Source organism: Chelmon rostratus, chromosome 22, assembly GCF_017976325.1.
Source record: "Chelmon rostratus isolate fCheRos1 chromosome 22, fCheRos1.pri, whole genome shotgun sequence".
NCBI lineage: Eukaryota > Metazoa > Chordata > Actinopteri > Chaetodontiformes > Chaetodontidae > Chelmon > Chelmon rostratus.
Genome location: NC_055679.1, coordinates 1333874 through 1349941, shown reverse-complemented (window position 1 = coordinate 1349941; position 16068 = coordinate 1333874). Strand labels below are relative to the sequence as shown.

Below are 16068 nucleotides of genomic sequence, written 5' to 3'. Positions count from 1 at the left end.
GTTCATGTCTGCAGGAAAAATGGCGTGCCAAAAACTTTCTGGTACAAGCTTCAGCTTTGAGCAGGTGTTCACTTACAGAACATACAGAGAATCTGGTCCTCCTTCTTCATGCTACATACATACAGATTTCTTTTTTTTTTCTTTTCTTGATTGTTTGTATGTGCAATATTAACATGCAAATATTCTACAATGGAGGAAACTGTAGACACTGTGTTTCTAATTCTTTGTTATGTATTGAAAAGGGTTCACACATGTCAGGGGTTTGTTACTCTGTTCTTCCTGACAAACGCACTGTGTGTGTCTTTGTCTGGACAGGCCCGGACAGACAGGAAAGTTGACCTCAGCTCGAAGTGGAGAACAGCGCTTCATAAAGAAATCTGACTTCCGGATATGTAAAGTAGAATACCTGTCATCACCGGCTGCACCTGTTCGCATGGAATTCACAATTCAGTCGAAAACATGAACGAGTGAATTATTTCAATAATGTGTCTTGTAAGAAAAGCTCTGACATTTAAATAGTACGACAGTACAGGATATTTATTCTGATGTAACAGGAGCGGCGAAAGTCACCTGACAGGTGCTGTGTATTCCCAGGCGGCATGAAGGCAGCATGAGGTCACTTACTGTAAACACATGAGAATATTTCCATAGAGAGCAGGAAGCTGATTAATAAGCGGCAGCGTCGCTTTGTCTCTGGCTCTCTTCACGCTGACGCAGGAGTCTCGACATGTTCTCTGACGACAGAACACACACTCTGTCTGGACCGGGACTGCTGCTGTGACCGTGTACCGCCTTCAGGATGACCCCCCATCGCTCTCTGCTGCTGGTACTGTGCGTGTCGCTGTCGTCCGCGGTCAGGATCCTAACAGGGCCTCCTCTCAGCTGCTCCCAGCAGGTAAGCCAGAGTCAGAGCAGGGCTGGAGGACGCTGATGTCGTGTTAGTGTAAAGGCCAAACGCATTTCTGTGCCTGGATAGACAGACTTAACTCACTGTAACAAACTTTATTCAGTATGTGGTGGAGTAGAGACATGACAGTATATTGATGCCAGAATGAATAAATCACTAAAACATACAGTATACCTGCTGGTTTTGAGACTTCACACACAAACCTCCTTCATCTGTGCTTGTAAAAGTCAGTGAGGACAGTGCTGTTAGATTAAAGATTGACACATGTTCAGTTCACCTCTTTCACCCCATCAGCAAACCATTAACAAACTGAGGGAAAAGGATTCAGTTAACTCCCAACCACCAGGAACAAAAATACCCTCAGCTGCTTGTTCTGAGCAGGAAATCTTCTCCAGATCTTTTAGTCATTCTAAGAAGATTTCAAAGAAGTTTTTCTTTTCGTACTGACTCAGCCAGAGGTCAGATTGAAGCTGTTCTGTATTTATTTGTCTACACATATCATACACATCACAATAAACATTACAGCCCCTTTCATACATAACAACAACAACAACAACAACAATAATAATAATAATAATAATAATAATAATAATTGCTATTATTGTTATTATTAATATTATTATTGTTATTATAGTTGTGTTGGCTTCACTGTCAGCTTCTTCTTGCATGTTGCTCATCACAGTGACTCAGTGGTGGCGTTTGGCCTCTAAAGGGCCTCACACAGTTGTTGATGCTTCTGTTTATTGTCTAATGATGAATTTGCTGTCTGTTTGTTTCACTGGTGAAAAGTTGCCACATCAGTAAAGCTGCTCTCACTTCTAATTTTCTCTTGTTTTTTTCTGCCGCAGGGTTTGCGGTGTACAGTCACCAAAAGTGAGTGAATTTTACTCTTCCCGATTCCTGTTATTAGCATTTACTTATTGTCAAATTTTTTGAGAAGCTGAAAAAAAGCAGAGTCTCAGACGCACAGATTTAGAATTGTAATAATCATTAACACATTTAGTCTCCAGCATTAGGTACATGCAGTCTAATATAAGAATGTGTTTCAATAAAATGCCAAAAATTCAGTGTTCCACCCCAGACTGACTCAGTGTTGTGGAACTGTGGAATACTTTCTTGTATTTAAATGAAGAAATAAATGAATAAACAGACAAAGACATCCTGGAAATATGTGAGTGATAAAATGTGGGTGGAAAAGTCAGATGTGATGTCAGGTTTCCCAGCTGTTAACCATTCAGTGTGTGTGTGTTTGTGTGTGTGTGCAGGTAACTGTATGGACAGTAAATGGCTGAATGTTAATGCGTACACTCCCAGCAGTCCAGAAGACCTGCAGGTGTCTGTGGATACCAGGCAAGATGAGACAGGACAGCTGCAGCCTGTGCTCATTGCTAACTGGAAGATACAGGATGACGGTGAGTCAGTCTGCGAGGAAGTGCCGTCCTAGGTGTCACTTAGAAAATATGCAAGACATGAAAGGAGGAGTGGCAGACGAGGATAACTGACATTTAATCGTTTGAAAATTTCACTCGGTGACTTCAGTTTAGCTCCACTTGATGTGATGTGGTGAGGACAGAAAGTGACCTCTGCCGTGTTCCTCCTCAGGCAGTGTTGGGTTTCTGAAAGCCACCGAGATCCATGTTCTGGTGCAGTCCACCAACCAGAACATGTGTGTTCGATATTCTTTTAAAGACCAAGTCCCAATGAGAAGTCCGTCAGGGGAAAAGGTGGGTGGCTCACAACAACTTCCAGATATACATAACATCTGTCATGTCATGGCCATTTTCATGTTTTCCAAATTATACTACTCATATATCATATTACCTTCCTTGTTTTTATCAATATGTCCTTCTGGTGTTTAACGGTTTATATAACGGTTTTACCATAGTTGGATTATTTGGAACTTGTTGTATTGCAGATGTGTTTGCAGCACATTTCTTTATTCAAAGCAATCAGGATATATTCTTCAGTTGCCTGTGTTTTCTTCTGCTCTGTATCCTGATCAAATTCACTGTTTTTCCATTGGGCAGTATTAGCTAGCCTATGCCCTTTGTATGGCAACAGCTACAAACATGATGCTGGTGAGAAATGGATGTCATTTACAGAATGAAACAGTTTGAATGACACTCTGTGAGAACCCAGTGAACACGGCTTAATGCAGACATGTTCAGTTCTCAAGCATACTTCAGCTAAACTGGATGGATCTTGTTGATTTTAATGTGGATGAAATGTGCAGCTGTATTTTAACAGAAAATATAAATGACAGACTTTGAAGCAGATACTCAATATTAAATGCCAAGGTCGGGATTAGAGAGAAACACCTGATTTGGACTGCTGTAGCGTAGCAGCAGTTGGTCAAACTAGTCATCGAAGTTAAAATCCCTGAGAGACGATATTCTTTTGTGTTTTCAGTGGTCGTTCTCTGCTAACATGCTGGTAGTGGACCCTGGTGAGAGATACTGGGTCTCTGTCTTCAACATCCCCAAACCAGAGTTGAACCACAGCAACTACGACGTCAGCACTTATGTCATTGTTCCCGGTGAGTTGTAGTCAACACCAGCGTTTTTGTGGCCGTTTGGTTTTGGAACAAAACTGTACCAGGAAGAGTGTTTCTCTTTCTTCTTTTCTTGTTCCAATCACTGTTTGGTTGCAGTTATGAGTGAATGCATCATTTGTGGAGCTTTGACTTGTCTTTGATGAACTTCTCTGATTCTGGTTTACCCAGATTGTCAAGATGCCACAATGCAGAGGACCCAGTTCTGCGTGGAGAGAGGTGTGTCTTCGACATTGTAAAGTCTAGTAAGAGTGAGAGGATCGTATAAACCATTTCTAACATTTGGTCTTGTTGCTGTGCCGTAGGAAGTCTGTGGCAGCCTAACATTAGTCTGGCTCAGGTCACTGCACTCAGTGGAAGATCTGCACTGACTGTAAGCTTCAGTCCTGACCCACTCTGTGAGGAGTACATAGTCCTTGTTAGGTGCTCCACTACTCAACTTGTAGACCATGCATACAAGGTAAGGTCATCATGCTGGGGATTCAAATGCTTCTGTATTTGAAGAATACTTTTGCAATAGGCTGTCTCACTCAGAAGATGAACGCTTTTTCCTTTCCAGTGATTTGACCCAGAACATTACTGTTTGTGCTCATTACAACATCCTGTGTTTTGTACCTTAGCCTACTTTTTACCCCAGTTTCTTTTTTCAGTGCAGGAAAGTGTTGGCCCTGCCGCTCAGTGCAGTCTTTCTTCTGCTTCTCATTATATCCGCAAACCACTTGAATGTTTGTAACTCCCCCTCGAGTTTGGTTTAAAGTGACACCTGAAAATGCAGCACTCAGTCTCCTCACAGAGAGCTAAGCTGCAGTTCAGAATGAGAGGTCTCCTCTTGCACTACTGCCTGCCTACTGCAGTGACTCACATGCCATTTAAAATATTATAATAATAATAAAATTAGTAGAAGACCAAACACATGAGCATAGAGGAAGCTAAGACAATGAAATGAAGTGAATTAGATCAAATAAATAAGAATAAAAACATTACAAATAAAGCATATACCAAACATTTCCAAAAGCTTTCATAAAAAAAACAACTGTAGCTCCAACTAAATTATTATTTATATTATTATATAAAATCAGAATAAGGGACAGAGTTAATACCCATTAGGGACTGGGTATTGGCTCACTTGCCACACTCTCAGACGCAGTTCTCATGGAAATCTGTGTGCGGCTGTGAGACACCAAGGAGTGCTGGACCTGTGTGCCCTGTGCCAGAGAATCAGGGATGTTCCTTCTGAAGGTTGCAGTTTGTGCTTTATGCTAAACTGAGAGGTGTTTCTGATATATCGTCAAACCCTCCATGAAGCACATGGGGAGGTAGTATCTACAGATGCTACAGATGTGCACACACCAGGTGCAAGAACAGGAAAAAATGTATCTTGAAGAAGAAATTTTGACAACATGCCTTTACATGATCACTTCATCATCTTCTGATTTTCTTAAACAGAAAGGCGTTCATGTTTAAATGTACCAGAATTATAAAAGAAAAAATGAATACGCATTTGAAATTATAATAGCTCTTGCACTGCCTCGATGCTATACCTGTGCAATAAAAAAACTCTCTTCTCCAGGCTAATCACACGACCCTGAATGTAACATTCAGGCTTGATGAATGGCCGAGATCCTGCTGCCTGTTTGATGCTGAGGTAAATCTCCTCAGATCTATTCTGCTCAGTAACCGTTTTTCAGATGGAAACATCTAACATGACTTTACTTTCCCTGCAGATCAAACCTCTTTTCCCACAATGTGGCCAGGACTGTGTCCGCCGAAGGAGAACTCTGGATATTTGTCCTGGTATGTTGGCAGTAACATATCAATATTATGGCTAAGCAGGAGAGGGACCCTGTATACCAGCTAAAGCAGGGAATGATAGTAAGGCGTCTTAATTTATAGAAACACAGGAAGCCACTAAGTGGATGAAAACTTCATTCACTCTCATTTACCAGTGAAATGAACTCAGCACTGAGCACTGTTGAGCAGTTGAGAGCTTTTTAGGAAGCACAAGGAAAAATACCTGAAATAATCAATATTATTACATTCAAAAAAATCAACCTTAGAGTGTTATTGGAGGCCATAGAAAGAGTTTATTTTAGTTGTAACATTTTCAAAAATTTGCAGATACGGACACCTTTCAAAATAAACAGTATAACATTATATGCTGTATAAAACACACAGTATAGCATACACAGTACAGCTTTATGTACTGTGCAACTGTATAACACTGTATCACTTTAGACACCATTCATGTGATCGGTGATGTAGGGTGATCTCTTCTGATTGGCTGAGTGAGGACCACATGGTTTTTGACCTCACTGAGGTACAGGAGGGTGGCCATTTGTAAAGGGTGCGTAATTGCCAAAAATAGTCACTTGGCCTATAAAGGGTTAATTTTTCTTAGCTATCTACAGCATCAACTGCAATATGAGGAGAAAAGTAAAGTTTTCCCGGGCAGAGGTTGGTCTGGAGGATGGAGGAGAAGCAGTGCTGCTTCTTGTGTGGGCCGCTCTCGGCCATTTTTATATGTGCTCAGTCCCACGTAGTGACTCGGCATGAGTCAGCCTGTCTCTCTGTCCAGCAGGCGGGAGCGGGATGGTAACATCTCGGCCTGTTCCCACACTGGGTGCGACGGAGCAGCGGTGGTGTTCGGAGTTTGCCGAACTCACAGTTCATTCCAGCTGTAACAATTGTTGTGTTAAAGCACAGATTCTTTCTGTCAGGGTTGGCACAATGCCTTCAGAGTGGTCTGTAGGCCGGCAGATGAGGCACAAGGCCAAAAGGAAGGGAAGAGTCAGGTAACAAGAGCCAAGAAGTCATGAGAGTGATCTTTGAGCTTCTTCTTGTTTTATGCTGTTGAATGTTGAAGCAAAACATCACATTCAACGTATCAATTAATGTGCAATGGCAAAGTTAATTTCTTTGTTCTCTGTTTCCTGTGTGGATTATTGATCAGAGATCATGGGATATTGGCCCTAATAAGAGTTGGAGTTAGGTTGTTGTTATGCATTAGCTGTGGAAGAAGGTCATACATTAATAAACCGGCTCAGGTTTGTCACCAGTTGGCGCTCATCATTCTGTTGTTCATCTTCGGTAAGTCCTTGCAGGGCCGTTTCTTGACTCCAGGGGTGTTGTAAAGGAGAAGATAATGTAGATTTAAAGGTGAAATCACCACATTTACTGCATAAAGCACAGGTAAATACACAAAACAAAGCAAAAGAAAACATCCTCACCAATCCCACAACACATGCACAATTTCTGGAACTAACAGCAAAGTGAGAAAACACACGTGAATACAGAAAACCAACCTGGTTTTGAATTCAGCATATACTACTGCTTTTTTGTAGCCAGTTAATTGATTTACTAGTACCAAACACTATTTCTGCTTTGCACTGCCACCAGTTTGACAGTAACGTACTGCAGCACAGTTTCAAGCCCACTGACATATGATCCATCAGTCACTTCCATGGTCAGAACGTCCTCAGAACATTAGAATGTCTCCTTTCTAAAAATATGCATTTCCTGAACACCTTCTTCCCTGCACCTCTTTCTTGTATCTTGAATGTGAGGGATGATAGAAGTAAAAGAAATGAGGAAATAATTCGGGGAACTGGGTCAACCAGACAAACTGACAGTGTCTTCCCTCAGCTGGCAGCAGTGCTTTGAGCTAAATGCTACCATGCTTACAATGATGAAGCTAGCATGCTGACGTTTAGCAGGTGATCACGTATGTCACTAACTCATCTGCTAAAGAATTGTGTGATTTTATGAATTATGAATGAATAGGAATAATACTGCATAATATAATAATACTGCAAATAGCACATACTGTAATTATATAGCATCAAGGTCAGGTATTTTTGTAGTTTTGGCACTGTGTACACACAACACCAACTTCAGATAGAACTCATAATTTTATGTTGTTTATTTATATAATAGGCCACATTTTCCATCATGGGCTAAAGTTACAACAAATCAGACAGGCTAAATGTAGCCATGTTGTCAGCATCTGGCCGACAAAAAAGAAAAGAAAAAAAAATATGTGGACTTTGGATGCTAAGTGAAAACTTTGATCACCTGATCAGGGTATGAACAAGTCATTTGGATTCAGCCATGGGGACTTATTCTTTTTTTTTACTCATTATTTCGTATTTTTGTTAAAACAGCAGCACTGCTAATCAATTAACTGTGTTCTGTTCTCCAAAGAAAAGCTAACGGATGTCCGCGATGCCCCTATCGCCACATTCGTCGTCCTAGGAGTGGTGGTCATGTGTGTGGCGATGGCAGTTATTATGTATGTCATCTGCAGGAAGAAAGGTCAGTGACATAAACAAAACATTTTCAGTTATCAGTTGTCTTTTAAGTGGTGGAATGGTGGAATCTTATTTGTGCTCCTGTGCACTTTCAGGCAAACCTGGTGTTGCTGTAGAACCTGTTGGGGGTGAGAAAACACAGCAGCTTAAGCAACCTCCCAAAGTGCTGGTCATCTACTCCCAGGATCACCCCCTCTACAGGGACATAGTGCTAAAGCTCTGCGCCTTCCTCCAGGCCAAGTGTGGCATCAAAGTGCTGATGGACCTGCTGGATTCCACCTCAGTCGGCATGGTGGGTCGCCTACGATGGCTTGAGTGGCAACGGCAACAGCTTAAACATCCCTGTGACAAAATCCTGGTTCTGTGCTCACAAGGCGTCCAGGCAAAGTGGAGGGCCATGTGTGGGCAAGGTCGGGTGACACTGAGGGAAGACGTTCTCTCCCCTACTGATGACATGCTCACGCCCTTTCTCAACCTCTTCCTACCAGATATGCACCAGGCAGGAATGCTGGGCAAGTACATGGTGGCGTACTTCGATGACATCAGTAGTGAAAAAGACGTGCCATCAGTTTTTGACATTGCAGTCAAATACAAGTTGATGAAGCATTTTGAAGAGCTGTACTTCCGCATCGCAGATGTTGAGAAGTATCAGCCACATCAGGTCAACCACATTGAGGGCATCGGTGGGGATGAATATTTCAACTGTGACTCAGGTAGAGCCCTGAAGAATGCCATTGAAACCTTCCAGGCCTACCAGTTGGAAAATCCTGATTGGTTTGAGAAAGAGTGTGTGGATGGTGAGGAGGAGGTCATGGTGGAGGTCAACATGCTCATTGACCAGCTGCAGATCCCTCCAGTCCTAGAGTGTGTTCCTCTAATCAGAGAGGGGCTACCTGTCTACATTCAGGACGTACAAATCAATGACAGTGGCCACAGTGTTAATGTCCTTACACCTGAACTGAACACAGAGCGCGAGCTGTCGTCAGTGGCAGAACTCATACCACTGGTGAACCCTGAGTGTAAACATCAGCATCCTTCAAACCTGGCTGAAGTGTCGGCAGATCATGTGTATCCTCACAGCCCCAGTCCAGAATGTGTCTACATAGTTGAGCCTGCTTTGAAAAAGCCGCCACCACCAAGACAGAACTGGCTCTCTCTTCAAGAACCCCTGGGTCAAACTCCCACTGAGGACGAGTATGAGGATTCCCTACTACCTGTGAGCCGACTCTCCGCTCATTCTTACCAGAGAAGCTCAGCCCTACAGAACTCCCTGGATTTAAACCCTCCAAGTTCCTCATGTGCCAACATGCAGACTGAGTATGTCCCTCCATCCCAAATCAGCCATTGTCAGCCCGTGGAGATGGGTGAGTATGAGGTTCTGGAGCCCAGTGGAAAGGGTGAGAGCAGTGGATCTGATCAAGGCTATAACTCTGAAATGTCCTCCCAGCAAGAACCCCCTTTCAAAGAGGATCCACTTGAGGCTCTGAGAAGGCTGCAGGAGGAGCTTTTTCAGAAGAATCTCATTTATTGTGACCAAAGCCCTGAAGGAAACTGATCACAGTCCGAAGTCCACCCCCAGCAATAAGTACTGAACCTTCCCTGACGTTAACCAGCATCACCTGCAGTGAGGGTGTGAATGTAGGAGGGTGAAGAAATGCAAACCCTCTGTGAGGACAGCCCTCTTGTGAAATCACGTTAGCTGGACAGAGGCATGGCCAGTGGAGTGTGGAGCTTATGTGGTACATATCCAATATTTGCTGATGACTTTCTGAATGTAATAATCCATATTAATAACCCATATATATATGTTGTTTCGTCAAAATCATCATGATCCTACCTTCATAGAACAAAGTGTTGTGAAGTTGTTATGTTTGGTCAAAATACTGTTGGAATGGAACTTGCATGTGGATTTGGAGAGAGAGACTTTGGACTTGACTTGATGGACTCATTTGCTCTCAGTTCATGGAGACAGCTTCTAGTAATAGGATCTGCACAAATGAACTTTTGCTGTTGGTTCACACTCAAACAGGATATCGCAATGCTGGATTACAGACCAGGAAGCAGCAACTGCTCGGGGGCTCCAGATCCTCAGCGGGCCCAAAAGGTTGCAATGAAGTTCATGTATATTGTATTTACATACTGAATACCTTTCTTCTTAATCAAGTAATGATAAACTAATACATACGCAATACACAGGGAATCAGAGAAACAGAGGAGTTGTCATTTTTATCTCAGGACCACGGGCTTATCTGGTTTTGGGCAGTTGTAGCTTAGTATGTAAAAAAATGAAGTTGCCAACCAACCTGTATGATTGTTGAACATTGTTCCATGATATTAAATCTAAAAAGAAGTCCATGTTCTTTGGTTCTGAGGGACTGATAAAATATGAATCTTTACCGTTGAGGTTTTACATTGCTTTTAAATGGAATTGCAGGAAATATTTTGAGATGATGTGTTGTCTTCTACAGGACACCCAGGAATGAGGGTGAATTGCAAATCACGTTCTTATCAGTGTGTTTGTTTAAAGATAAACAATGAAGGTCATTGTAAATAATGGATCTTACAGCTCATGTCTTTGTTTCAGGAGCAGCATTTTCCTCTGAACGCATAATAAAGAATCACTTTGTACAGTACTTTCCTCAGATTTATTTCAGGTTTCAACCACTTAATATTCTGTCTTACATCTACAGTACATATATTGGATTATATCAGTACAGATATACACCACATAACTTAACAGTACAGGTAGAATCCTATCTGTAAACAACAGCAATGTTCTTCCCCTGTGAACATGTTTGAAGGAAAGGAAAGCCCATATAAGACAGGAGAGTGGTCAAATTGCACACATTGTGTTTTTCATTGCATGTAGACCGAAGAAGAAAGAACATTTGAATCTGTGTGGCATGATTAGCTCGTTTTCAATACCCATGTTGATGAAAGCCTTTGGTAGTTTCAGTGTAGTTCAGCACTGTGTTTGTTCATGCACATTAAAGGCCCACTGTACTCCAGTTTAACGATCAATGTAAACAAATGGTCCTGCCTGCCTGTGGTTAAACTGTGTGGTAAGCTTCATGTGCAAATCCAAATAAAGATTGTTAGAGAGCCTTTTCAACAGCCTACAATACATCCTGTATACAAAGGTTTAGTAGATTACTGGCACAAGGAAATAATACAAAATAGTATAAAATATAACATTTTAAATACTTTGGCAAGATATGATAAGCAATAAACAAACAGAAGCCGTTCTCAGTGCAACATGAGAAACAAAGCCGAGAGAACCACTGAAGTAGTCAACATGTCATTTTGTGTGAATAGCAGCACCTCTGTGATCTCTCCTCCAGAGAGATCAAACATCAGGGTCAACTTCTCAACAGCATCCTGATCTGTAGAGTGAATGAACAATTCAAGCAAGATTTTCAATTTGAAAGATGGATTGACTCAAGATTGCATTTCATTTTTGAGAGTGAAAGTTCATTGTGGACCTTGTCAATAGTGCAGAACAGAAATCATTTCAAGGTCCACTTAACAGAGTTTTCAACCACATCTCAAGGTCTACATCAGCAGATAGGGTCTTTGGGTCATCATGTGACATGAGTATGGAACTTCTGTCATGTAGAAACAAGCAGTTTGGATATAGCTGGAAAACTGAGGAGGGCTCGCATCACATGTGAAAGCTGTGGGGACACAACATCAGTGAACCAGCACGGGTACGAGACAAGAGAGTGAATTAACACCAGAAACAGACATCCGCTGTGTGTGAACACCAGACCAAAACCACTCACGGCATCCACTGGAGAGAGGTCAAAGGTCATTGAGCAGGAGCCAGTGGACGACTGGAGAAAGGTCGAGGAAAATATTCACATCTCACACCAGAGAGCATCTCCCCACACAAGTCCCACACTTAGGTCTCATTATGACACATGAGCAAAGTCTGTCCATTGAGGAGGAACATGAAATGTGGTTGAAAGCTTTTATTTATCACTATAATAATATAATAATTATTATTACCATTATTATTATATTACCATTATAATTTGCATTGCCTCCAGCTGAATTGACTGAACTTGAGTCCCACCCCTTTTCCCACAATGCTCTAATCAAAGCTGCCCTACAGATGGCAGCCCGCATGACCTCAGACAGCCTTCTGCAGCGTGCAGACCCAGCCAGATCTATGCTAGCAACATGATCAGCAGTTCATTGAAAGATGTGTCAGCTGGACATAATAAGACCCAACACTGACACCCTGACCAAAAGCAGCAAGACTTGGGATCATTTGTTGGGTGGAGAGCTCTGTAGATCCCATTTAAAATGCTAATTAAACCTAGGTTTAATCCAGTGCCACAGTTTGGCTAACCACCATCTGTGGTACTTTGTGTGGTGTGACTCTAGCCAGCCCTTATAAATGGCAGTTCAGCTGATTCAGCATGAGGCAACACAGCCATTATTTTCTGACAGCACCAATTCATTTTGGTGTGTCAGGACCCTTGAAGGAAAATCAGCAATTCCCTGTTTTTGGCAAGATGTGCAAAAATGGACACAAATCTCCAAATAACAAGTCACTTGTTTGGCAAGTCACACTTTTTTTTGCAGGTTTGACCATTTTTACCCACAAATCTCACATACTTTGCATCAATGCTGGAAATTTTCTAAGCAAACTGTGTGCTTTGAGATTGAGTTCTCCAGTCATTCACCAGAATCAGTTCATTTCAACACAGCATGAAAAAACCTTAAACTTGCATCACATAGGTTGCAGCTCCACACAGGTCACATAAGGCATTGATCCCCAACCCGTGGGCCGCGGCCCACTAGTGGGCTGTGGGTCATTTGGTACTGGGCTGCACAGAAAGAAAAAATAATTTCCATTATTTTGTTTTTTCACATAATTTGAAAAACAGGTGGTGCCTGACCGTGCCAGTCTGCAGCCAGGTCCTCTTGACATGATTAAAAAGTAGATTTACGTTCATTATTATTGTTATTATTATAATAAAAGAGAAAATACCACAGTTTTTAATGCTTAATCTTATCATTTTATTTTGTTTTTATCTGCTACACTTTTAGACTGGGCCGTGAAAATATTGTCAGACATTAAACTGGGCCGTGGTACAGAAAAGGTTGGGGACCACTGACATAAGGTACCTTGAATGTTGCATCTTGTCACAGTTACAGCCTTCTTTCTTGTTTTGTGATTCACTTTTTTTCAGTTCAGTTGGCATTACCACATACAACTAAGTGTGTAGACATACAACCATTTCTGCCAATAACGCTGGTTCATAAGACCTGGCTCATGTCAGATGAGGCTAAGGTCCTGGTTCCGTGTAGGCTAGTCAGGGTCCTCCACACCACACATGGGAAAACCATTCCTTTATGAAGCTCGCTTTGTGCACAGGGCCAATGTGCACAAAGCAGTGCAGCATAGTAACCTTGACCAAATCAGGAAAAACAGAGCCAGAACAACAGTACACAGAAGCGTGTGGATAGTACACATACTACTGGTCATATGAGCTTCAGAGCAGACTTTTCTAATCACAAGCTTAACTCAACTTTGACAAAAATAAGACATGATGTTCACTGCGATGGTTCAGCTGGTGGCAAGTCTGCAAGTTCAGTTTCAATGCTGTATTGAAATGATGAGAAACTACTGGCTGTTCTGAAGGTAGGCAAAAATAAAAACATTACAGCACACTGTGAGAATCTCAGCAATACTGGAAAGTGTTTGTGATTTGTAGTAACAGGGGTCAAACTTGACAAAACAAGGGTATGGATCTTCTTCCTCATCAGTCTTGACCCCTCAGTAGTCCTCCTACACCGCTCACAAGGCACAACCTCTAACCTGCACACACTGATCACTCACAGAGAAGCAAAAAAAGCTGGCAAACTGCACAAATACCCTCACTACGATCAAATTCACCAAATGAACTATGAGTTCATTCAGCCCCAAAATAACAGGCACTAAAATCATTGCAGGCCCCTCTGATCCATATTGCACAATGTCTTCACTATACATCATCCTCAGTCACATATAATTATCTAATATACTTTGATCAGCTCTGGTTGTTAGATACGACATTACTATGGAAGAGCTAATGGTGGAGGACAATGATCGTGCCATGACATACTACACCTACTGTTATTCAAACAAAGCTGTACTGTAGTAAATGTACTGCTGTAAATAATGAGACTGAGCTTGGATCACGTGTGTTGTCCCTAACAGCACCTGGACACAGATTGTCTCAGCTCAGCAGTATGTAAACTTCTACATACGCACACTCTGCAAAAGGTGTATTTTCAACACAACCTTCAATAATGCATTACACATTCCAAAAAGTGGCATCACTGATTCTGTCCCGCCACCTCTCAAAGCACAACACTGACATTTTAGTGCTAGATACAGTTGTTATTGTGACTGTGGTTCCACATTCAGCAGCACTATCATTCAGTTGAAGGAAAATCTTGGTCGAGCTGAGAGGAGCTGCAGAGCTTGGAGTGATTCTTTGTGGGTTCCTCACTATGAGCAGCATTACATTACACACGCCATCCGTTGATCCGTTTTAATATAAAAATACTGGTTAGTGCAGCTTTATGTGACAGTGATGACTTATAGGTCAAGATTGTGACTAACTTCTTTTCACATTTTAATTGACTCTTCCTCTGGAGAGAAATGGGATACCATATATCATAAAGTATTAAGAAAGTAATGCAAATATCAACAGTCCCAGGTTTGACTCACAAGTGTGTTGAAAATGTTGAAAATAAACTTTTTTCTGCAAGTCTGCTGAGTATTTTGTATGCTTGGTATGACCTCATTTAATGAATAAATGGGTGTTTTCTGGAGAAATTAAGAGCTGGGCCCTGAGGTGACCCAGAGAAGTACAGCGCTTAAAATGACAGACGTCGGCGTGAACAGTACCCTTTAAGTGACCTTTTAGAACTCCTGTTCCAAAAAGTGACAGAATTAGTAAAACAGTAGCACAGCCAGCGACACCAACAGAAACTGTTGTTGGGCAGGGGTCCATTTGAAAAGGGCTGTAGAAAACCTGTTTGTCACGGCACTGTTGGATCCTAAGTCATGGCATTAACTTACACACGTGTCTACTCTACTCTCTGTACCAGACACAGCATTTAGAACAGCACAGACCTGCAGACAACACCGTCATCAATAGAAAACACTAATGTACACAGATGGAGCAGAGCCCTGGTGAGTCTAATCAGAGTATTCTTCAAATTGCACTTTATGTCCCAACACTGCTGTCTCTCCGTCATCCGTTCAAGTGCAGCGACGAAACTCACAGAATGAACACGCACAACTCAACAAGGTCCAATGCACGACAGGTCATTCTCCATTTGTTGCAGGCTATTGCAGGTGTTGTGTTTGACTGTAGCACCTGTAGACTGGTCTGAAAAGGGAGCATTGTAAGGCTGGTACAGATGACGTGTTCCAGACATGTCCAAAAATTGGAAAATCCGGTCTCCTGTTGTGTAAAATGCCATCCTTCAAAAGAATTCAAAATAGAAAGCTCAGAAAGATTAGTCAGCTCCAAGGTGTGAGAGATGCAGTTATCTGACGTTATGCCAATGTGGCAGCATACTCCGTTAACACCTACACAGAATCCAACTGCTTTGAAAGAGTTTTTCGCCTATAATAATGAATCTGCAGATTATTTTCTTTTCTTTTTTCCTTTCTTTTCTTTTTGCATCAAATGGTGCTATATTCAACCTTATCCCAATGTGTTTCCTAGTTAAACACATCACGGCTGGATTGCTGAGCAAACAACTGCCCAGGGCCCCAGACACCCAGGGGCCTCAAAGGCCTCACGTTGTATATGTCACAATTATTTTGTGGTTGTGTGACTTATTACAACGCTGTTTGGTAAAATGCACCACTAAATTCAAAGAGCCTTGAGATGGCTCCTGTTTTTTTATCCAGTTGTGGGGCCTTATTTTATAGATTAGACATGTGTCAAAATGTAATATAGGGTTGCAACTACTCGCTCAATAGGGGCCCACATCTAGTTTTTACCTCCTGCCCCATACCCTGTAACTGGTACTTGGCAGCATTTCAAGTACTTGATAATCTGAGCCCATGCATAAAGTTCATGTGTGTAGGATACTGGCATAGAAAGACATATTTGCTCATTTGCACACATTTAAAACAGAGCTGAAAGGCTGTTTAGCTAACGGTGTCATTTTATACCAAAGAGGGAAAGACAAAAAGGCGAGATGCTTTTTGAGGCTTTCGGCCAAGCAACCTGTTTCTTTTTTTAGGCAGGGGATATCTTTGCAAGTTGGCAATGAATCATAGCCAG

The 16068-nt window shown here is 41.9% G+C and overlaps 1 protein-coding gene across 1 annotated transcript; it reads left to right on the top strand.

Moving 5' to 3' along the window:
• The first annotated feature begins 663 nt into the window (after nt 1-663).
• On the top strand, nt 664-10398 carry il17ra1a (interleukin 17 receptor A1a). Its single transcript, XM_041964154.1, has 11 exons — nt 664-895; nt 1756-1780; nt 2173-2319; nt 2510-2631; nt 3317-3443; nt 3630-3677; nt 3764-3918; nt 5029-5103; nt 5183-5252; nt 7659-7769; nt 7861-10398. The coding sequence occupies exons 1-11, from the start codon at nt 800-802 to the stop codon at nt 9318-9320; spliced, it is 2436 nt and encodes an 811-aa protein (XP_041820088.1). The 5' UTR covers nt 664-799; the 3' UTR covers nt 9321-10398.
• Nucleotides 10399-16068: the final 5670 nt, after the last annotated feature.